Source organism: Odocoileus virginianus, chromosome 24 (genome assembly GCF_023699985.2).
Source record: "Odocoileus virginianus isolate 20LAN1187 ecotype Illinois chromosome 24, Ovbor_1.2, whole genome shotgun sequence".
Classification (NCBI taxonomy): domain Eukaryota; kingdom Metazoa; phylum Chordata; class Mammalia; order Artiodactyla; family Cervidae; genus Odocoileus; species Odocoileus virginianus.
Window position 1 is genome coordinate 39,451,921 of NC_069697.1, and position 23,582 is coordinate 39,475,502.

Genomic DNA, 23,582 nt, shown 5'->3' on the forward strand with positions numbered 1-23,582 from the left:
CACACTTGACCTTAGTCAACAGTCTAATATGATGCGCAGAAAAAAAGAATCTTTACCCTCCAATCACCCCTTTCTAAGGGAGATGAGATGTGTGATTTTTGTTTTTGTTTTCCTTTTCCTTAAAGCTAGTATTAGCCATGTTTTGTTTATTTACTATCCTAGGGCTTCGATAGTCGTGAGAATCATGACCTAGCTCCTGACAGTGGAATGTATAGCAGTCACGCCCATATAGACATCCCCACTGGCCACATTAACCTCTTGATTTGGTGCATATGTGAGCCAACTCATTTCCGAGGGTGGGGTGACAGCACGTGAAACGTGGGAATGAAGATGCAACAGAATCGCTTGAGATTGGAAAAGGGATTCGTTTACAGTCACATCTGGTTTTAAGTCATTCTGAGTACAGTTATAAAGCTCTGACAAAAGCTATGCAATGCCCATTTCCTCTAGATTAAAATTAAAAAGTGGGGGAAGGGAAGAGGGTGAGAAATTTATGTAGGAAAAAAAAAATACCAGGAAACCTTAGAGATGTGTCTGGGAGAGATGGTGGGGCTGCTGCTAGAGACACATCCGGCGCTCCCACCCCTCCCTTCCAGGATTTAAAAAAAATCTTGGCACGGCCAACAGTCAGAGCAGCCAGTGAATGTCTTTTGTGCGATCTACTGAAGAATTCCTCTTGAGTATGGGATTGACAGAGAGGGTAGTTTATTATTATTTGGATGTGCTCAGAAAGACGTTCTCCTTCATGGACTTTGTCATTCTCTAGCATTGCTGGGTGCTCAGCATCCATGATTTATTGCTTTTATATACTATTACTATTCACACTGTCTAACACTTGTGCCCTTTAGCCAGGGAAGTGCTATTCATATAACATGTACTTTCTCATTTAGTCCACCCCCTCATTAAACCACCCCCAAATGTTTGTATTTGTTTCCATTTTCCTGGCGACCTATGACCTAGTAAGATTACGATTAAGGAAGCTAGAAAGCTTCCTTGAAATGTAAGTATCCCAAAATAGTATCTCTAAACACAAAAGTCACGATCCTTTTTAGAAAACTGCTTATCAAAATTATCTTACTTTAAATTTTAATAAGTCCCTTTTTAAATGCATGACACCTGTGGCAGGTTAAAATTGTATTCACTTCTGCTATCATTGACTTATAGAGCCAGTTCAAATTTAAACAAAGAAAAGGATTTGCCATCTTGTAGTTGCTTTTAATTGACACATTCCCTAATTGCTAGGCTTTCTTCTTTTTAAAAATCTCTGAGGAAACAGACATGAGAGCTGCATTAAAAAGGCATCAGAATTGGCCTGTCATCTGTTGTTTGCTGCATGTTGATCATTTTCCCTTTAGCATCTGTATTTTATGGAGAAGTGTTAAATATCAATATGTGCATATAATGCATACTGTAAATATACTACATAAAATATATACTATATTATATATTATGTCACCACTTTACTTGACACCTTCTAAAACTGTTCAAGACCTTTTAAATTGCCAATATACATCTTATAACCAGAGAGCTCAGTGAAATTTAAAAGAATGAATTATCATTAACTTTCTTTAGTATAAAATGATCTGGTTCAGGATTCAGGGTTCGGGACTGACAATCTAAGACTTTTTATTGGAATTTGGATAGCTCTTTCTCACCAACTAAAGCAGGAAATCTTGTTAAACACCACGCACACATTATTGAGCTCCACCAGAGCTCATTTCAAATTCCTCAGGTTGTGGTAGGGCCCTAAGATTTTATGTTTCCAGCAAGTTCTCAGATGATGCTGATTCTAGCCTTTGAGAACCACTGTCCTAAAGATTACGCCTTCCCTCCCCTTTCTTCTTTTTCTCCCTTTATCTTTCCTCCCATTCATCTTTTGCCACCTCTTTCTCTTCAAAATCAATCTTCTCTTCTCTCTTCTCTCACCCTCCCTCCCTTTCAAGATGATCTTTGAATCATACAGCAGGAACATGTCTAGAAGGGCTTGTTTAAAGTACTTATTCAGATGACAATATTTATTGAGCAGCTACAAAGATTCACTCATTCATTCATTCATCTACTCATTCAAAAAATACTTGTTGAAACTCCACCATACTGCCCAGTTCTGTGCAGAGGAGCAAGACAGACAAAGACTCTGCCCACAAGGAATTCTCTGCATGGCCAGTGAAGACAGTATACAAATGTATAAATAATTAAATTATTACCAAGTGTCATTAATGTGCAGAATTAAATAAATGGGTTGCTGAGATGAAGATTGATAACGGCACACTTAACCCCAGGAGGTCAGAAAGGGTCTGGCCCCACAGGGGTGTGTTTAGGCTGAGATCTAAAGATTGAGAAGATAGCTAAGCAGAGCCTGTGGGCGGGAGTGGTCCAAGAGAAAACTGCAAGCACAAAGGCCCTGGGGCAGAAAAGAGCCAGCTCCTTAGGGTGGCTCCATAACTTAAACCAAGGCCTGGCACACAGTACGTGCTCAGTCAGTATTTGCTAAATGAATGAGTAAATGGATTATTAGACCCAGGGTGCTGGAGCATAGGAGGCAAGCAAGAGAGAGGCATGCAGAGGCCAGGTCATGAAAGACTTTTTAGGTCATGAATGAGAAGTTTGAATTAACCAATCAGATTTACCAATCCACTCTCCCCACATCCCCTCAAACTTCTCTGCACCCTGCTCAAACTTGGATGTAAAGTAACAATTCTCAAAACGTGGCCCCAGGACCCCTGATGATCAGTTGTATCATTCAACATGTATGTTCATAACATGAAAAGAATCATGCTACCATCTATGAATTCATAATTAATGAATGTCACTTAGAGAAATTATTCATTAATTGTTATGACTATTTGTTTAAAAGGCAGCTGTTTAACCAACAGTTTGATTTTAGACACATATCTAATACAAAAAACAGCCCCACCTTTCCCATGCAGTCTGGGAAAGATTTCATAGTGGCAAAGAGAAGTTATCCCTGAAAAGTTACAGAAAGGCTGCCTGAAAAGTTACAGAGAGGCTGACTCCAAATTTCTGGAATGCAGTAACTCATAAAGCCAATTCAGTGGCATTAAACAGGATTTGTTGTTTAGTCGCTAAGTCGTGTCTGATTCTTTGTGACCCTATGGACTGCAGCACGCCAGGTTCTGTTCTTCACTAATTAAACAGGATAAATAGGTTCAAAAGAAGTTGAGGAATTCCAAACAAAGATGAGAACAAAGAATAAAGTGAATTATTTTATTTATACTTTGTTCAGTAGTTTCAAATAAACTCCTTTTGTAAAAGATGTTATCTGGCAGATTTTCCCAGTCCCTTACTGCCTTGAATCTACTACACATCTCTCTAAATTTTCATATTCATATAAGTGTTTCTAAAAGGAAAATCAGCCTTTAAAATGTAATCAGTAAAAACCTGAATTTAAACTTTCTCTCCTTGTTCCATAATATATTCATTTTTATGGGTTATTTAGGACCCACTAATTAATTGGGGGCTTTGCCATGAGCCTTAAGATTCTCCAAAAAACGAAACAAAACAGCAACTACATATCTTTGGAAAAGAAATATCTCTGACTCCTAGGCCTTTGCTTCATAGATTGCTGTAATTCTCCATACACATTGGTTTCAAAATAGATAAAAGACACACAATCTTAAATGTACAACGTCTCTCTTTGATAGATCAATAATAAAATCACTGCACTTAAAGAAATTGCTCCTCCTTTTCCTAATTCCTATCCCTAGGGTTATTATTAGCAGGTCACTATTAATTATAGAAGTTAGAAGCATTTGAAGAGTGTGGTGGGGATATTTTGTTATTGCCTTGTTTGACTAGTCCTCTTCACCTTTTTTTTTTTTTGTATAGTTGCCTCTATTATAAGGCAGTATATTGCATTATATTCAGACAGTATATTATATATAAAAAATACAATTTTGAAGTTAACTGATAGGGTACAGTAGGTTGGTAATATAATATTTTTTTAAAAAAGAATGAGAAAGCTTGGAGAACTTAGAAAAAAATAAGATTTAGCAAAGTTTTGTGCAAAGGAAAGAGGAGTATTTAGTAACTTGGAGTGGAAAGATTCCAAACTGGGAGGGCCAATCTATGCGAAAAAAATGCAAAAACTTCACTGGAAAAGACAAAGAAAGATGGGCAGCAGAAGTTAGGTAAGTTCATCCTACGTGATGGAGGAACTTAAAAAAGAGTGAAATGTGTGATTTGGATGCAGTCTATTACTAGATTAGCTGGCACCTGGACAGCACATTAAAGTTTGCAAAGGTGCTTAAACATATGTGATCTTATTCTTCATAATATCTCTGGGAAGTATTTAGAGTAGGCATTATTCCAGTTTTACAGACAAGGAAATCATTGCTTTCTGAATACACCAGAAAGGGAAATGGTGATGTTAAAAAGGAATAAAGCTGAAAAAGACTCCTGTAAAGGCCAAAGGCAGCTTGTAGGTTTACAGGATCTAATGTGGAGAGGAGTGTCTCTGATGATGCTGAAAGGCATGCTAGGCTGTGAATAGCCATTGAATTTGAGGGGCAAAATATGGAGGGTAAAGGTTCTTTATTAAGACCAGTGACCTGGGCAAATAAATAAGAAAGATTCCATTTTCCCAAAAATACACACATATTTTAGGTTTGACCTTCTTTGAGTATTTGTGACTTGAAAAGGAGATTTGAGATCTCCAGTCCAGCTGCTGGAGAAGGAAACGGCAACCCACTCCAGTACTCCTGCCTGGAAAGTCCCATGGATGGAGGAGCCTGGTAGGCTACATACAGTCCATGGGGCTGGGAAGAGTCGGACATGACTTCACTTTCACTTTTCACTTTCATGCACTGGAGAAGGAAATGGCAACCCACTCCAGTGTTCTTGCCTGGAGAATCCCGGGGACGGAGGAGCCTGGTGGGCTGCTGTCTATGGGGTCACACACAGTCAGACACGACTGAAGTGACTTAGCAGCAGCAGCAGTCTAGCTGCTGAGTAACAACCCATAGAATCTTCAAAGGAGTAGAAACTTCATTTTTTCATTAATTAAAAAAAAACATGATTTCTGAAAGAACTGAAATAATTTTCACTTTTTTTTCCCCCCTCAAAGTAGATACATTTGATATAGTAGTCAATAATATACCTTTATGTATAATCTATTTGAAAAAGAAAAGAATGGCACCTTTCCCATTAATGTAGCTCTACCATTCTGCTTTGAAAATCTCCTCTCAGCAATTGTCAGAGATGGCACCCAAAGAAAAGTAACCAAACATTAGAAGCTTGTTGCAATACTTTGCTACTATCACCTGTGTTTAGTCCTGAGTCCTGTCTGACTCTTTGGGACCCCATGGACTGTAAATCACCAGGCTCCTCTGTGCATGGGATTTCCCAGGCAAGAATACTGGATGGACTGCCATTTGCTCTTTGTTTATTGGGAACTTTTTAAATTTTCAGATACATGATCACTCAGGTACTGAGGCAACTGCTAAACGTTAGCACAAAGTTAGTGCTTGAAACTAAGTGAATTTTGCTTTTTTGTAATATATGGGGAGCTGGGCCATTAAAGGTCTTTCCCTCAAAACCAGAGTTCATATTGCTTTCTTATATTCAATTATAGCTAAAACGACTTTAACTACTGAACTGTCAGTCATGAAACTGCTTTGCTTGTGGGCTGAACAAATGGTGGTGATTATATATGTCCTTGGTTAGCACTATTTGCATAACATGTGGGGAGAGCACAGACCTCTACACAAGAGAAAGGGGAAAGTGAATGGCAGGGAAAAAATGAAGGCCAAGTTGACAATGGACACCACCATTCTAGGGTCTTCTTCTCTTGGTGGTGTCAGGAGGATGCGCGTTGAGACAAATGAATGCTTTGAGGTGAGAAAGGCCATAGCAGCCTAATGAAAGGCTTTAGGAAAGAGTGAGGCGACCTAGGAAAATCTGCTGTGGTCAAGTTTAATCCTGGGAAAAGGGACCCTGGAGAAAGCAGATGAGGAAGATAGGAAGGAAGGCAGGGAGGGGGAGGCGCAGGGTGTGGGGGGAGGAAGAGGGCGGGGTGGGGAGCTGGAAAGTGAGAGGGGGCGAGTCCAGATCGTGGTGCAGACGGTGGGGTTGAGGACCACAGAGTGGGGAAAAAGTGACAGTCGGGCGGAGAGGTGCAGAAGGAGGCAGACCTCCGCGGACGCGGCCGGGACCCCTGGACGGGGAGGCGGCGGCGCGGGGCGGCGGGGGCAGCTTGGCCCGCCTCGTGCCCCCTTGGCAGCCTGAAGCCTTGGCTCCTCGGGGCTCCCTCCCTCGCCGGCGCATTGTTCCTTTGCCGGGAGACGAGGAAATTGCCTTTTGATTGCGGAAGTCCGCGGCCGGGGCCCGGGGCGAGGCAGCGCGGGTCAGAATGGCAGCGTGGGAAGGGCGGCGCGCTGCCGGCCCCAGCCGCCTCTCGCGTCCGCAGCCCGCCCGGGGCGGCAGCAGCAGCGGCGGCGGCCGCGGCCCCCGCGCGTCCCCAGCCCGGAGGCCCGCGCTCTGCGCCCGCGGGGCGCGCTAAGCGCGCACAACAAGTGGTCCCAGCTCCGCCGGCCGTCGGGCCGCGCCGTGCGTCCCAGCCCCGCAGTAGAGTTTGGGGGAACCGCCGAGCGCCATGCGGAGCCATGGAGCCGGGCTGGCCCTGTGGACCGCGCTGAGCCTGCTGCAGGTGAGGGGCCGAGAAGAGGTCCCCGCGGGCGGACGCGCCCCTCCCCGCCGAGGACCAGATTCTCACCCCGCTCTCTGGTGTCCTGGGTTGCGTTTTTGGAGAGGGAGGTGGCAGAATTTCTTCCCCTCCTTTGGAAACGGTGATCCTCTTCTGAGCCCCCAGCCAGACTGACAGCTCGTGCCACAGAAGGCAAAAAGCCACCTTCTCTCTCCAGCTGCTCGGGAGAAGAAAGCAGTTAGGGGGAAAGTGGCCACCCACTTCTTTTCTCTTGACTGGAGGGCGAAAGGATGCAGGGGCTGAGGCTGGGGCCAGGGGTGAGTGGAGGCAGCTTGGGGAGCTTGCTCCGGACTCATCCCTGGGCAGGGATAGATGGTGGGCTTCAGCTATTGTTCTGGTTCCTTTGCAGACTGGACTGGGGGAGCCACTGAGATGCAACTTCACCTTGACAGAGGCCAGGGCCTCCAGCCGGGCCGTGTCTCTGCAGTGGAGAACTTTGGCGTTCCCCTGTAACTTTAACCTCACCTACAGAAGTGACACGTCGGGGGTCGCGTGGTGCCACCCTGCGCGGATAGACAACACCACCTATGGATGTAACACCAAGGATTTACAAGCGGGAACCATCTACAATTTCACTATTATGTCTCTGGATGGAGAAAAGAAAACTATGGTCTTGCAAACAGGTAAAAAGTGACAGGTGCGGCTGGAAGTCCAGGCCACTCCTGGCTGAGACCTGCCTTTTCAAGCCAATGCTTCCTTTGAGTTCCAGGCATACAAAATAATGATTATAAAAGGTAAAAACATCTGTAAGATAACTATTGACAAAGATTTCTAGTCTCCTCAGATCTGGCAAGAAACAGCTTGGCTGACCTTCAGAGATGTCCCTAGTGCTGAAAACAGCGGACTAGCCACTTAAACAGGGAGAGCAGCAGAGAGAAAAAGTGCGCTGTGGAGGGAGTTTGTTCAAGTGATGGGGTTTGAGCTTCCAACACGTTGAAGTGTCAAGCCCTGGAATAATTTTAAGTCAATGTTTTTAGAATAAATAACGGAAGTGCAATGATTAGGGATATGACTTTCCTCAACTGAGTTTTATTCTTGGAACCAGGACCTAAAATCATCAGGGATAGAATCATTCTTAGGGGGAAATTAGAAAAAGTCCCTTGAAATGAGGATATGAAAATTTTATTTATTTATTTTTTTATCACTTGAGTAAGTAAAACCATACAATATCAAAGAACATCTTTTGGTTACTCTGCAAGTTAAATCAATCATTTTCTGTTCGCTTTTGGTAAAACCTTCCATGCAGGGTAAGAGTGTCTTTCCTGCCTCAGTTTTCTTATCTGTAAAATGAGAGTGTTAGACTTGGTCGTTGAAGTCCAGGTTCCAACCAAGAACTTACTTAGGCGGGGGCTGTTGTGCATGTTACCTCATTAATCCCCAGAGTCACCCTCAGATATGCTGTAAATCTGCTAATGACTTCCATGTTTTATGACCTTATTAGTCTTCCTTTTAACATCATCTTTAGTTGTTGCCATAGAGAAGCCTGACTTTCATCCAGAAAGTCAAATTTAACTGAAAAATTCCTGAAGTTAAATTTAGAAATGTGTTGTCCTCACTAGTCTTTCACTTTCAGCCGAGCAAAGATCACTTCTTTAGCTATAGTTCTTTGAGAGGTGTGAGAATGGTGAGTTATCAGGGCTGTTAAAACAGAGTCAGGAAATGTAAACAGATTCATATGATAAGCTAATTAATTACTCTCTTATTAAGAATGCCCAGTTACCTCAGATGAAAGATAATTTCTGAGATTTGCAGGAACTTGAGTTGAAAAGAGACAGCACTTGTTAAGAACGTGGTTGTGTTTTTATATAGAATCAAAGAGAGTCCAAAATCCTTGACATAATAAGAACATTTTACAGAAGTTTAAGTGGCAGGGTTTTTTAGTTATAAAGTTCTTAATTTCTTGGTATATGAAGGTAGTTCCATGAACGCTCAGATTGCTAATACTGTGAAATTCATGACAGAACTTCTAGATGTGTTGTTTACATTTGATAAGGTGTCATATTGAATGGAGCAGAATGATTTTTAGAAACAGGTGAACCTTCAGAAGCTTAAGGGAGAAAAGATGAAGACAGTAAGCAAGAATACATTGATTTAACCCAGAGGTTTTGCTTTTTTGGAAAAATAAAGTTGATAAAAATGAACTCACTGTGGTGTCACTGGTTAGAATATGTTTAGAGTTTAATTAGTGTGTGTGTTTCAAGTCCAGAGACATTTGTGAAATGTAAGAAATATTTGCATTTTATTGACTGTGTTGGATTAAAAAAGAGACAGCATTCACAGTTAGCATTCAGTGTCTCATCATTTTCCTTAGGGATTCACCTTTACAGTACCACAAATAGACTTTTCACCACAAATTTTATGAGTGCCATGCCAAATGTGAAGAATGAAATTTGATCAATGGTGATGTTTGTATAATGATAATTTTTTCATAGTTATTTGTATGATGGTATAACCTTACTTAGGATTCTCTATATTTAAAAATAATTTACTTAACTAGATTTTTAAAATTAAGATATTTTTACAAATGTTTCAGAGAGGATATTTTTGGTTGATTGTTGTTTATTTTTTGTCAGCACTTTCTGTGCTTCCTATATTTTAAGGACATATGTGAGTTTTTATTCTAAGTTCAGAGAAAGTACTGGTATCCCTCTAGTATTAACTGGTAAGCCACAGAGATGAATGCCACAAATCATATTTTATTGTTAAAAAGCAGGATCAACTAGTCGCATAATATTGATTCTGAGATATAACTTCAGACAAAAAAAGTCATTCAGATATGCTGTCCTTTTCTTATTCCGTTATGCCTGTCTTATCATTATAGTGTAAAATAGAATGAGAGCAAGCATGATGTGGCTGGAGATATGGCAGTTGGTTAGATTATCTCTGTGTCATCCCAAGTGGGATTTGTCTGGCTATTTTTCCTGGTAAGTTATCTAAAAATCGTTATTTTAGTAATGTAGACATGACCTTAAAATAAAACTTAACTAAATAGGAACTATTTCAGCAACAGTTTTCACTCCAGATTTAAAATCAGAATTGGAAAACCTGTGTGGATTCAAATTCAGTTCAACAAACATTTATCAGGCATGGATACTATAGGGAATTAGGCCAGGTAGTGATTAATAAAGATGACAAAGCATGATCTCTGTCCTTGCAGTCTTCTGCAGAGGTGAGAGAAGTTCAGGATAAGGGTGGTGACAGAGCTTCACCACTTCTTCCCGTTGAAGACCCTGCTCTGCTTCTCCTGGATGTATTTGGTCGTAAACGATCAACGCAATAACTGTAATAATTTGAAAGCCAAATTATCTAGTTGTAAATTTATTAAAACAGATTATAAATTTGAAAACCTCAACAATTCTGTTAATACTCTGTCCTCGGAATATAGATCAGAGCCTGCAAACTGGTAGCCCCTGGGGTGTCGAAACATTACGTGAGCCAAACAAAATCTATCTGTTATTTAGGCATCTCGACACCCCCAGGGGCTACCAGTTCACAGCCTCTGATCTAGACTCTGAGGACCCAGTGTTCACAAAAGTGTGGAGGCTTTCAATATTTGTTATCTGCATAATTTATTTCAGTAGATTTTGTCTGGTTCATGTAATGTTTGTGAAAAATTCAGATTATTTCACCAGCATTGAGCTGAAAATTCATATAAATACCAGGCATATTGATTACCTTAAAATATTGGAAGATTTGGCAAAACTTGATCATTCTGCCTGGAACTCTCTAAAACTGAATTGTGGCTTTTCTCCTTTCAGATACCAGTTCCCCCCGAATCCCCTGGACCGGGGATTATTTATTTCCTTACCTTAAAGTGTCCTAAGGACATTTGTGTTTGCTTACATGAAACTGTAGAGTTTTCATTTAGAAATTTGGGGGAGTTTTTATCTTTCCACGAATAAGAAGTAGTTCTCCAGGACCTAAAATGGCATCTAACCCATGGTAGGTGGTCAGTAAATATTGATTAACTGGATAGAAAGATGGATTGATGAATGGAGAGATGAATGGGTGGACCTATTAATGAATAAATAGATGATAGACAAATATTAATAAATGAAATTAATATTTTAGGGGGAGAATGTATGTAAAGAAAGTGAAAGTGAAGTTGCTCAGTTGCATCCGACCCTTTGTGACCCCGTGGACTATAGCCTATCAGGCTCCTCCGTCCATGGGATTTTCCAGGCAAGGGTACTGGAGTGGGTTGCTAGTTCCTTCTCCAGGGGATATTCCTAACCCAGGGATTGAACCCAGGTCTCCCACATTGCAGGCAGAGGCTTTACCATCTGAGCCCCCAGGGAAGCTGACTGTCTGTAAAAATACAGTCTGTTCTCCCTGGGTTATGGGTAAGTTATGGAGCCCAGGGCAGTAATCAGATGGTAGGGAACTTTACCTGTAGGAAGAATATCTTTGTGGCATATACTTTCTTGTTAATCACTGTCAGGTTCTTATCAATCAGCCTAGTGTGCTTTAGTCATGTCCAATTCTTTGCGACCCCGTGGACTGTAGCCCACCAGGCCTCTCTGTCCAGGATACTCCTGGCAAGAATACTGGAGTGGGTTTCTATGCCCTCCTCCAGGGGATCTTCCTGACCCAGGGATCGAACCTGAGTCTCTTACATCTCTTGCATTGGCAGGTGGATTCTTTACCACTAACGCCGCCTGGGAAGCCCTGCTAATCAGCCTAGAACAAAAAGGCAAAAAAAATTAGCTCTTTAAAATTAGCTCCTGTGTTTTTAACTTTTAAAAGAGCTTTAATTACCAAATTACTATATCAGTTATTATTTCCACCTAAACATGTTGTATTAGTTTACCAGGGCTTCCATAACAAAATATCACAGACTGGGTGGTTTTAACAACAAATTTATTTTCTCATGGTTCTAGAGCCTAGAAGTCCCAGATCAAGTTGTCAGCAGGTTTCTTCTAAGGCTCCTCTGACTGTCTTGCAGATGACCACCTCGCTATTTCCTTACTTGGTCCTTCATCTGTGTTGTCTGTGATCTAATCTCCTCTTCTTATAAGGACACCGGTCATATTAGAGTAGGAAGCACCTTAAAGACCCCATTTTAACTCAATTACCCCTTTAGAGATCTTATCTCCAAATACAGTCACATTATGAAGTATTGGTAGTTAGGGCCTTAACATATGAATTTTAGGGAGATGCAAGTCTGTTCATAACACTCACATGACTTTAAACACAAGTCATTATTTCTCAGCACTGTCTGTAACTTATGGCATCAAAATCTGTTGCACGGTTTGTTACAAAAGCATATTGTTGGCTTCTACCTCATATATAATGAATTTAAAAGTAGAGCCTAGGGTATCTGATTTTAAACAAATATCAAAGTGAATCACTTTATACTGAAGTTCAAGAGATAATGATATGGTTTTTCTATTAGTCATTGGCATTAAAATTTTGGTAACCATTTCTTTTTATGCCTGGTTAATTCTATAATGTTTAGAAATATTTATTGTCTTTCCCAAGAAGAAAACAATACTCTAATATTTGTCTTGTACTCCTGTAGTATTTAAAATACTTTCATCTACCTTGTTTCATAAGTAAAAGTATAAAATATATATATTTAACTGACCATATATTGTTTAATTATATCCACATGGCAATCCTGTGGAGGGAGTGTCATGAGCCACAGGTAACATAGTGGTTAATAGATGAGTTCTGAAAGCAGCTGCCTCCATTACTTACTAACCAAGTTGCCTTGGGCAAGTTATTAACCTTTTCTAATCTCTAAAATGGGGACAATAATAAAAATAATGCTCACTTCATAGGGTTGTTTTGAGGTTTTGATTCAGACATAAATTCTACAACCATTTTTATCACATACTAAGTGTGAAATGTTTCCTGTTATTACTTTCAGGTTGGAGATCAGATTGATATTCATAAGAATTAACTAATCACAAATCCATACTATTAACAAACATAGACCTTGAACCCTGGCTTACTGGCCCCAACTCCTACTCCTATTCTTTCTATTACTCCGTAGAATGGATACAATTTTTAAGTTGACTTTTGTTCTTTCAAATTACCTGTGATAGTTCGTTGTTACTTTTCAACTCAACTTTTAAAGAGAAGAAAATATATTACAAAATACTTTAAATCTATAGATACTTAGCCCACTCAAGGGTAGAATAATGATTAAAAGTATGTTAGCGTGATGAAATAATATTGATTTTGATTTTGTTGTACTTCTGGTGATGAGCTTCAGTGTTTAGGAATCAGCCGTTTGTAATGTATTTATTTCAGGAATTTTAAGGTCAAGTTGAGTTCCGTATATGAAATGGACCAACCTAGTTCTCTGAATGTGACTTTTTGTGTGTTTGGAAGCTTCTGCCATTAGTCTGACTTCTGTAGGTGGGCATGGCATTCTGCACATTACCAAAAAATAAAATCTAATTTGCCCAAACAGAATGGAAGAAAATTTATTATGGCTTTCATTCCCAGACACCAATTCCCTGGAATCCCCCTGGGGGATAGAGGAGAATGCTGACTACTTTCTAACATTGTAGGAGAAGTCAAGGCCATTCCATATGCAGGAATGTATATAAACAAAGGTGAATCTATGCAACTGAAATTAACATGGTAGATATGCATACAGATTTCCAGGGGTTGGGGGTTTTGATTTTGTTCTTCTTCCTTCTAGACGGAAGAACCCAAATACATAAAAAGTAAGCAGAGCACTATTATGAACAACCATGTACCTACACATCACCTACTGTCAACAGTTACCAACTGACAGACCATCTTGTTTCATCTGTATCCCCACCCACTCCCTAACCATGTAACATATCAACACAGCCCAAGTCATTGTTTAATTTCATTTATAAATATTTCAGTATGCATTTCTGAATGATAAGCATTATTTTTAACATAACCACAGTATCAATATCATACCTAACATTAACAGTAACTCTTTGGTACTGAGATGTCTAGGTTCAGAAGCACACATCAAGCAGCAGCTCATGGATTTCTACATAAGAGAGACTTCTGGGCAATCTGTTTGGGAGAGGAGGCCAAAGGACTTCCCTTTATACTGCATTTATATAATATTGAGAAAATCTCAATTGGTTTTGCTTTTCGGCCACACTGCGTGGCATGTGGGATCTTAGTTCCCCTACCAGGGATCAAACCTGGGGCCCCAGCAATGAGAATACTGACTCTTAACCATTGGGCCAGCAGGGAATTCCCAAGAAAACTTCCACTGTTAATATCAAAGAGAAGAGTGGGACTGCCGAAGGATATCCTGGATCTGAGGGTATTAAAGTCTCTATCAGCTGGCAGGGCCCCCACAGTGTTGACAGGGTTCTCGAATGCTCGGTGGAAGTGAGCTTTTGAGTGCTGTAGCTTAAACTGCCCTCTCTCTGTCTGCAGTGGCCTCTCTTCTCTCTGATTCCTAAGTCCTGCTTGACCTTCCAACTTGCTCACGTTCATTTCCTTCATGAAGCCCACCTCTGAAATCTCCATCCTTGAATGTCATTCCCCTTTTGCATGTTCAGCATTGGCCCTGACCTGTGTTACCCTGAACAACAAGAACAGTAGCAGTACTCACACCAGGTACCGCTTTCTGAGGCCTCACTACATGCCTGAGCTGTACTTAACACTTTGCCTCCGTTACCTCTTAACACTGCAGCTCTGTAAAGCAGGTGTCCCATTTTACAGATGAGGAAACTTAGCCTTGGTGCAGTTAAGTGACTTGCCTAAAGTCACTGTTTGAAGTGCCATTGTTGGGATTTGAACACAGGTATGGTGTGACATCAAAGTCAGCCTCCCTGATAAGTCACATTTGTGTTTACCTTTTTCACATGTCCTATATGCCTGAGTAAACTGTAGGCTCTCAGAGGCCAAATACGATGGATGACCTGTAAAATAATATGGTATTCCTTGCTATTGTTAATCATGATGCAATGATTGTCTAACCTGATTTAATTCCAAGGCTGTTAAAACTTTGAAAGTTCTTTGCTACCTGAACTTTATGTCTAGTGTATAAAGTTGATAGATGAAATGTATCATTAGCATAATATGGTATGCTGCTGCTGCTGCTAAGTCACTTCAGTCGTGTCCGACTCTGTGCGACCCCATAGACAGCGGCCCACCAGGCTCCGCCGTCCCTGGGATTCTCCAGGCAAGAACCCTGGATTGGGTTGCCATTTCCTTCTCCAGTGCATGAAAGTGAAAAGTGAAAGGGAAGTTGCTCAGTCGTGTCTGACAGCAATACCATGGACTGCAGCCTACCAGGCTCCTCCGTCCATGGGAGTTTCCAGGCAAGAGTACTGGAGTGGGTTGCCATTGCCTTCTCCATATGGTATACATCATGTTATAAGTCAGAAAGCTGACTATAGTCAAGCTGCAACAAAGTAAAATAGAATTGTTGTTGTTCTTTAGTCACTAAGTCTTGCCCCGCTCTTTTGCAACCCCATGTGCAATAGCCCTGCAGGCTCTCATGTCCATGGGATTTCCCAGGCAAGAACACTGGAGTGGGTTTCCATTTCCCTTTCCAGGGGATCTTCCCGATCCAGGGATCAAACCCGTGTTGCCTGCACTGACAGGCAGATTCTTTACCACAAAGCTACAGGGAAGCCCTTTGAAAGAGATTTTTCTCTCTATGCATGCGTGCTAAGTCACTTCGGTCATGTCAGACTGTTTACGACCCTACGGACAGTAGCCCGCCAGGCTCCTTTGTCCAGGGGATTCTCCAGGCAAAGAATACTGGAGTGGCTTACCATGCCCTCCTCCAGGGGATCTTCCTGACCCAGGGATCAAACCTGAGTCTCTTATGTCTCCTGCATTGGAAGTTGGGTTCTTTACCACTAGTGCAACCTGGGAAGCTCTTCCTCTTTCTAAATGTATTTAACCAACTACAGATTATGAGAGCAGTTGCTTTCTCGTTTTCTTCTTCTGCCCACTTTCAAAAACCTGTACCGAGGAATGGTTTGTGGCTTTTGCCTCACCATTATTCTGTTTCCATGATAAAATTCCCAATTAGTTTATATGAATAGTTGATGTTCACAATAGTTTATGTAGAGGGCTACTAAATGCAGCTTCTGGTCTCCTAGGCACCCTGCTCTTAACTAGAATAGTATAATTCCTGTAAAGGTACAGAAGTTGACCCTGTAATCACATGAAATCACATAGAACTCTTGGACTGGAGTTAGTGCTGAAACGTAAGGTGTGTTGGAGAGGTGGGTGGAGGATAGTAGCCTGCTTGAGGAGACCTTGAGTTTCTGTGGAGAAATTCAGGCTTCATCTCATGAAGAATTCTTGGTGCTTCCTAGGAGATCAGGATGGCAGATGGGAGAGATATACAAAGCAATTATTTGGCAATAGTGGGAGAAAGACAGAAAATAAGAACGACACTTGGAGTAATCTGACACAACACAAGGAACACCAGGTTAAGGCAGTAGGAGAGAAAAAGCAATAGAGAAGAAAAATATTTTTTTTTAAACCGATAGAATGTTCCTGGATGCAGAATTAGATTTAGCTTTTATTAATATTTTTATTCATTTATCTGTATTACAGTATTCAAACCATCATCAAAGCTTCATCAAATGAAGCTTCTGTAAATTTGTCTATTATTTTTCTTAGACATCTGGTTTGATTTTTTGTTATACTGACCATGAGACTTATGACATCATTTTCCACCCTGGGACAACTAGGGTGTGATAGAGAAGAACTCACTGGAAGCCAGGTGTCAGAAGCTCAGCTGAATTACCTGTGTAATGTAAATGAGTCGCTTAATGCCTCTCATCATCTTCTCCAAAGTACATTGTAAATGGCGGGATCCTATGCATGTATACTCTGTGCCATATGATTTCAAAAAAAGCTTTTGACACTAACTTATGAATTCTCTGCTCTCTTGTTGTAAGGCTAAATTTATTTCCAAAATACATACTAACATTTTGAATTCTAAACACTCCTCAAATTCTTATAGCAGTGGATAATAATGCTTTAATGGCTATACAAAAGAATTTTTAAAATATCACTTCCATTTTGTACATATGGGGTTTTCTCTCTCCTTAAAGTCAATTTAAGAAAAAAAAAAGAAGAATCTGTTTTGGTTCAGGAATTTGACTAAACTTTATCAGAAAAAACAGATCGACAGCAAACCCACTTATGAAATTCTAGGGCTTCCTGATAATGAAATTCAGTGAAGCTGAGCAGCTGAATACTGCAGAATTTTGCATTTGGCACTCCACATTCCAGGTCTGTCTGGAACCAAGAAATACAAACAAAGATGTCTTAATTTTATGGCTAATGGTAAATTTTGATATATTGATTGAGATTAAATTATTGATTTCTGGTTTCCAATGGTTCTCATAGCTTAATAATACTTCACTGGTTACAGTATATATAACAGCTGTGGATGGAAAAACCAGAAAAGCTATAAATGCACACATGTGTACACTGATAACTTTTAGCCATCAGCATTAATTATATGTCAAGTAGGGTTTTCTAATTACATATGACCTTCATGTGATAAGATTACAGACATATGACTAAATTTTCAAATAGCATTAAAACTCTCTTTCATATATCTATCTAGATATCTAGATAGATATGTCTCTGCTTAGGTAGATGATATATAGATGCATAGGTAGATAGATGGACAGATAGAGAGATAGATGAAATTAGCATCCAGATGGAAATATCTAATTTGTTTCTAATAAAATATTGAAAACCTTAAAAAATTTAATACAGCAGAGTTTTCCTTGGTCTTAGATTGAAAAATCTGAAAACTATTGCACTCCTGCTGCATGCATAGTAATAGTGGACCTCTGCCAGCAAAGGCCTTTATCACAGCATAAATGGGGTTTTAAGTGTTTGTTTCCAGTGCAGGTTCTTGCAGTCCAGGCACTTCCCAATCTCATTGTTCCTTTGTTCTAGCGGATGTACAAAGGGTTGACTGTTTTGTTTTCTGGCTCAGAGAGATTAGATAAAGCCTGCATTTCTGAACTTCACCCTCTAGGCACGCAACCTTAAAATTCATTTTTTGTAGCTTTTCTTTTGCAAATTATATATGTTTAGATCATAAGGATCATAACATCATTTTCTTTACCTTTACCTGGCTGGGCTGTGCATGCAGGTGACAGTATTGATCCCATTTGGACAATCACTGGAAAGCATCTCTTTCTCTCGTTCTTGTCCTTAAAATGCCTCTTCAGCAAAAACGCATCACCTCAGTTGGCTAACAAGGTTGCTCTTGAGTTTCTCAGGCTATGAGAATCTCATGATAACAAGAAAATTTTTTGTGACGGGAAGTTGTATTCTTTCCTTTTATTGTGGCGTCTTAAATTGTAGACTGCTATGTAGGATAGAAAATTTAAATAATATCACCACACATACACATAGACACAAACCCATACTGTTTTTCCTCAAGAACCCATAAATGAGAATCATCTTGGAAATTTTTTTTTTTACTCTTAAGGGTTAGAAAGTTAGTTCATGAGAATAAATTGATAAGATTTTTCCAAGATTTTTTTTTCTTAAGAAAAGCAATTAATGCTATTATCAGTTTAGTCTCTAAAAAATTTGGTATTCCAGTTTTGCCTCCATTCTGTCAGTGATTCAGAGGAAATTTCTCACAGACAGAATACGTTGTATACCAGGTGAAGTCTCTGGTATATCTTGTTACTCCTCCAAACATTTAAGAATATAGGTACTGTTATTATGTTCCCCAGACAGAGGGAGAAATAGAGACTTAGAAGGTTAAGTAACTTCCAAAGGGTCTCATGACTGATACGTGAGGGAGCCAAAATTTGAATTGAGTTCTGACTCCAAAGCCCACTCTCTCTGCCACTACTTCTATGAGAAGATTGTCCCAACTAGAAGAGGGATAATAGTAATAGTAATAATAGCAAACATTGAACACCGTGTGCCAGACACTTTTTTAAGTGCTCTAGATAAAATACTCAATTTCATCTTCATAACAGATCTACTGAAAAGATAGTATTGTTATCAGCATTGCATAGAGGACACAGCTGAGACACAAGGAGGTTAAGGAATTGCTACACAGCTACAAAGCGGGAGACCCGATTCAAGACTCTAGAGTCTACACTGCTTAGGCGAACCTGTGCTGCTAGGGTGTAAACCACAGAACCTTGTCCTCCTAGCTCACCTGTGCTGTGGAATCCCAAAGTTTGCTGCCTTGACTTGGCTGTACTTAGCCTATGTGTGGCGTCTATGGGTGACCCATAGTCTACTCAGCTGTCTGGCTATAAATACCTTTTGAATATAGAGTAAGATTACCTTGTTCCTATTTGTTTTAATGCTAATAACAAGTGAAGACTTTCTTAAAACATATACTGTTCTAGGAAGATGCTAGAATTTCTTATTTCATGAGTAAAATATAATTTACCAGGTGGTAGATAAGAACTGAGATCACCATGCCATGCCACTAAAACAGTTAACCTGACTCTTGAAATTTAGTCTCCAGTATCTTTTTTGTTTTTGTTTTTGTTTTTGAGTCTCCAGTATCTTGAGCTCATTTCCTAAAACAAAAGCCAGGTAGGACTTCTGAAAACTTTGTATATGTCACTGTCAATGTTTCTTCTCCCCACATTCAGGGTGTGGAGAGCCTCATTGCTCAGATGGCCCCACAGCATCATCTGCTCTCTAAATCTCATTGACTTAGTCCCTAACCTGGAGATGTACCAGTCATCCTATTTCAACTTCTACAGTGAAGATGCAGTACAGAGGAAACAGGACTCCTCACACTGACCCATGGCTTTGAGAATTGAAACTAAGTGCACGGCCAGGTGCAGGACTCACCCATTCCCGTCTGCTCTAAGAGTTTTGGCAGCTCTAAGAACTGATGAAGTTCTGATGTCCCAGAACTCAAGTTTAAAAAAATCTAGGGACATAAGGAATCCCAATTTCTAAAAATATTTATTTGGCTGAGTTGGGTCTTAATTATAGCACACAGGATCTTCACTGCATAATGCGGGATCTTTCCTTGAGGTGCACAGAGTCTCTAGTTGTGGTACATGGACTTAGTCGGTCTAGGACATGTGGAATCTTAGTTTCCCGACCAGGGATTAAACCCACATCCCCTGCATTACAAGCAGATTCTTAACCACTGGACTACCATGGAAGTCCCAGGGAATCCCTATTGTTGGGAGTATTCATTTTGGTGAACATACCTAGTCTTGGCTTCATTGTCAGGTTTGTATCTTCTGTGGTTTTCTGATATCTAAGAACAACCCAAAGTTCTGTAAACATAACCCTCTAAGCCCCACAGCCTAAAAAAGAGAACATTTAGCAGAAATTTTAAAATTATTTCTTAATATCTGTATTATCTGTTAAGATTTTCAGTATTTATCCAGGAAGAGCCTGGATGTTTGTCAGTGTTTGAAAAATGCAAAATCTGCAAGCCAAAGAAAGTGTAACCTTGCTTGGATCTCCAAGCTCAGAGCTGTCGTAACAAAAAAGTTTTATTAGAAAAAAAGGAGTTTATATGACTATTAACTAAGGTAGATTCCTTTTTTAAATACAATGGTTTGGAAGTAGTGTAAAATGCCCATTCATATCATGGGCAGCAGAGTTCTGAAAGTGTTGAAGGAAACTGAGTCTGGATTGTAGCAAGGTAAGAGTACATTTGCAAAAGTCCTCAAGCCACTTTCTCTTTTTTGGTTTTTGTCCTGTAGATCCTTTACCTCCTGCTAGGTTTGAAGTCAGTAAAGAGAAAAGTACTTCCACCAGTTTGCATGTTTGGTGGACTCCTTCCTCGGGAAAAGTCAGCTGGTATGAGGTACAGTTACTTGATGATAACCAAAAGATACAGATGGCCCAAATTCAAGAAGGAGCTTCACGGAATGAATACACATTTTTCAACCTCACTGCTGGTAATAAATATAATATTGCCATCACAGCTGTTTCTGGGGATAAACGTTCCTCTACAATGTATGCCAATGGATCAACAGGTAAGATTTGTTTACATGTAGTTGGGTATTTAATATTCTATACACCTTTTGAAATTATATTAGATTCAGGAGTAAGAATGCCATGAGATCAACAACAGATAGATAGATAGACAGACAGACAGGCAATGAAACTGTTTGATATAGAGGAAAGATTGGACTGAAAACAAGGAGGTGGGGTTGGGCTGCCACCTTGCTGGGTGATTTTGAACAACTCATGGAACTTCTCTGGGACTGGAACTTTCTCCAAAATGAAGATGTTTCCTAGCAGGTCTCTGCTTGTACCCATGTATCCCAGTATCAGTGGCATATTACCATTTCCTTCTATAACGCACTGTCTTATCATTCACTCTCCACTCATTTTCTCTCCTGCTTTATTGCTCTCTTTCAATTTTTCATCTTCTATAATTCTTTCTTTTCTCTTTTTCTTTTATTGCTAGGCTGTGGGATTTGAAAAGAGCATTAATCCAGATCCCAGTAAAATGTCAAGGGTGCTATTTTCATTAGTTATTACACAAATTACAGAGAAGCAAAAGTGAATGTGTGGTTTCAAATTAAATGTGTTTATATATTTTATAAGGAAATTATGAATAACACTTTGGAAATGCATTTTATCCCACTAGTGCCATCCCCAGTGAAAGACATTGGTGTTTTGGCAAAAACTAATTCGCTTCTGATTTCCTGGTCACGTGGATCTGGGAACGTGGAACGATACCAGCTGATGCTAATGGATAGAGGGATTCTAGTTCATAGTAGTGCTGTGGACACTACTTTCTACACTTTTCATGGACTGACACCTGGTCACCTCTATAATGTCACCATTGTTAGTGAGGCTGCAGGGCTGCAAAACTACAGATGGAAATCAGCCAGGACAAGTAAGTTTCCCTAGCTTTTCTGTACAGTAATAAGCTCAATTCAAGGAAATGTTTAATAAACAAGGTTTATTATTTGAATAGTGGAAGTTTAGGGCAAATTAAAATCCATGTATTATAAAAGACCTTAGTATGTATCCCTATTTCTACTTAGAGGAATTCCCTTTTATTCTAAAGTTTAGGCTAGCCCTTGGCAGTGTTATGAAATAGCAGAATTAATCATGGATATAGTCTCAGCTTCTCTTTTTATTTAAGGATTGTTACTTCCTTCTCTTAAACCAGCATCCACTGCCTTTGTGACATCACTCACAATGAACCCGGATTACTCTTCTCAGTGCTATACAAACACCTACTCCTGTGAACCAGCCATTTCCCAAACCTTCTCTTCTATGAAGCATCTACTGAGACCCAATTCTATAGTTGTTCTCATAGGCTGACATAGCAAGAAAGCTAACCTGTGCTATGCTCAGTTTTAATGAATTGTGTATATACACGCATACTCATTCATTTGTTCTTTTAATCAGTACTTATAAGGTGCAAACAATATCCTCGACATTGTAGATACAACAGTGTCCAAGAAAGACCATGTCTTTGCCTTCATGGAACTTCCATTCAAGTGGATTCTAATGCTTCTAGTCAGTCTACTGTGTTAATAAATCCCCTCCTTTGGGAAGCTATCTATATTTATATGAAAAAGAAAGTACTTTTAGCACAAAAATTTATGATACCCAATCAATCAACCAATCTATTTATTATGTACTTGTTGTTATTAAATGCATAAAAAAGATGGGTAGAAATTAGGCAGATGACCAACTTCTTTGAGGAGTCCACTTAAAGAATTTCAGAACTGGAAAAGACCATTTTAAGTTTTTCTGACCCAAGCGATCATTAAACTAAGGGCCCCATTATACAGAGTGAAGTAAGCCAGAAAGATAAACACCAATACAGTATACTAACGCATATATATGGAATTTAGAAAGATGGTAATGATAACCCTATATGCAAGACAGAAAAAGAGACACAGATGTATAGAACAGACTTTTGGACTCTATGGGAGAAGGTGAGGGTGGGATGATCTGAGAGAATAGCATCGAAACATGTATATTATCAAGTGTGAAAGAGATCGCCAGTCCAGGTTGGGTGCATGAGACAAGTGCTCAGGGCTGGTACACTGGGATAACCCAGAGGGATGGGATGGGAAGGGAGGTGGGAGGGGGGTTCAGGATGGGGAACACATGTAAATCCATGGCTGATTCATGTCAATGTATGGCAAAAACCAGTACAATATTGTAAAGTAATTAGCCTCCAACTAATAAAAATAAATGAAAAAATAAATAAGTAAATAAATAAACTAAGGGCCCCTAAGCTTAGTGAGATAGACAGAGTGGTCCAGGGTTGCCCAGCCAACCCATGGCCAAATTTGAGCCAGAATCTAGGCTCCTGACTGCCATGTTTGTTCTCTCTCCACCAGCCAGACAACCTTTCTTTGGTTTTGTAGTATTTTTTTTAATGTTGTGAAGTCATTTCTTCAGAGCAGAGACTGTGGCTTGTAGAGATTAAAATACATGTCAGAATTTGGCCATAAAAGTGGTATGACATCCTGAATTAAAATCTCTTCCCGGTTCTTCCTAATTAGTCCCCATGGAAGTCTCAAATCTGAAGGTGACGAATGAAGGCACTATGACTTCTCTAAAAGTCAAGTGGCAAAGGCCTCCCGGAAATGTGGATTTCTACAACATTACCCTGTCTTACCAAGGGACCATCAAACAATCCAGAACATTAGCATCCCAGATTACTGAAAGTCAATTTAAAGACTTGGCCCCTGGACGACTTTATCAAGTCACCGTCAGCTGTGTGTCCGGTGAATTATCTGCTCACAAGACAGCAGTGGGCAGAACAGGTGAGTCTAAGTCTCCATAAATTCCTTAGTTGCTCAAATCACTCTCTGATCCATGTTAGAATGGGATAAAATAGTTTAGTTGCTCAGTCGTGAGCATGCCAGGCCTCCCTGTCCATCACCAGCTCCCAGAGTCTACTCAAACTCATGTCCATTGAGTCGGTGAT

The 23,582-nt window shown here is 40.1% G+C and overlaps 1 protein-coding gene across 3 annotated transcripts in view; it reads left to right on the forward strand.

The window, feature by feature from the left end:
- Positions 1-23,582, forward strand: part of PTPRB (protein tyrosine phosphatase receptor type B) — a 119,019-nt gene that overhangs the window by 25,285 nt on the left and 70,152 nt on the right. For 2 of the 3 annotated variants that reach the window (XM_020893842.2, XM_070454595.1), the window contains 4 exons: positions 7,071-7,344; positions 20,374-20,649; positions 21,270-21,521; positions 23,155-23,418. In XM_020893842.2, the coding sequence (XP_020749501.2) occupies positions 7,071-7,344; positions 20,374-20,649; positions 21,270-21,521; positions 23,155-23,418 (1,066 nt within the window). Of the gene's footprint in view, positions 1-6,091; positions 6,665-7,070; positions 7,345-20,373; positions 20,650-21,269; positions 21,522-23,154; positions 23,419-23,582 lie in introns of those variants that run through there. The other variant, XM_020893839.2, reaches the window with a different exon arrangement.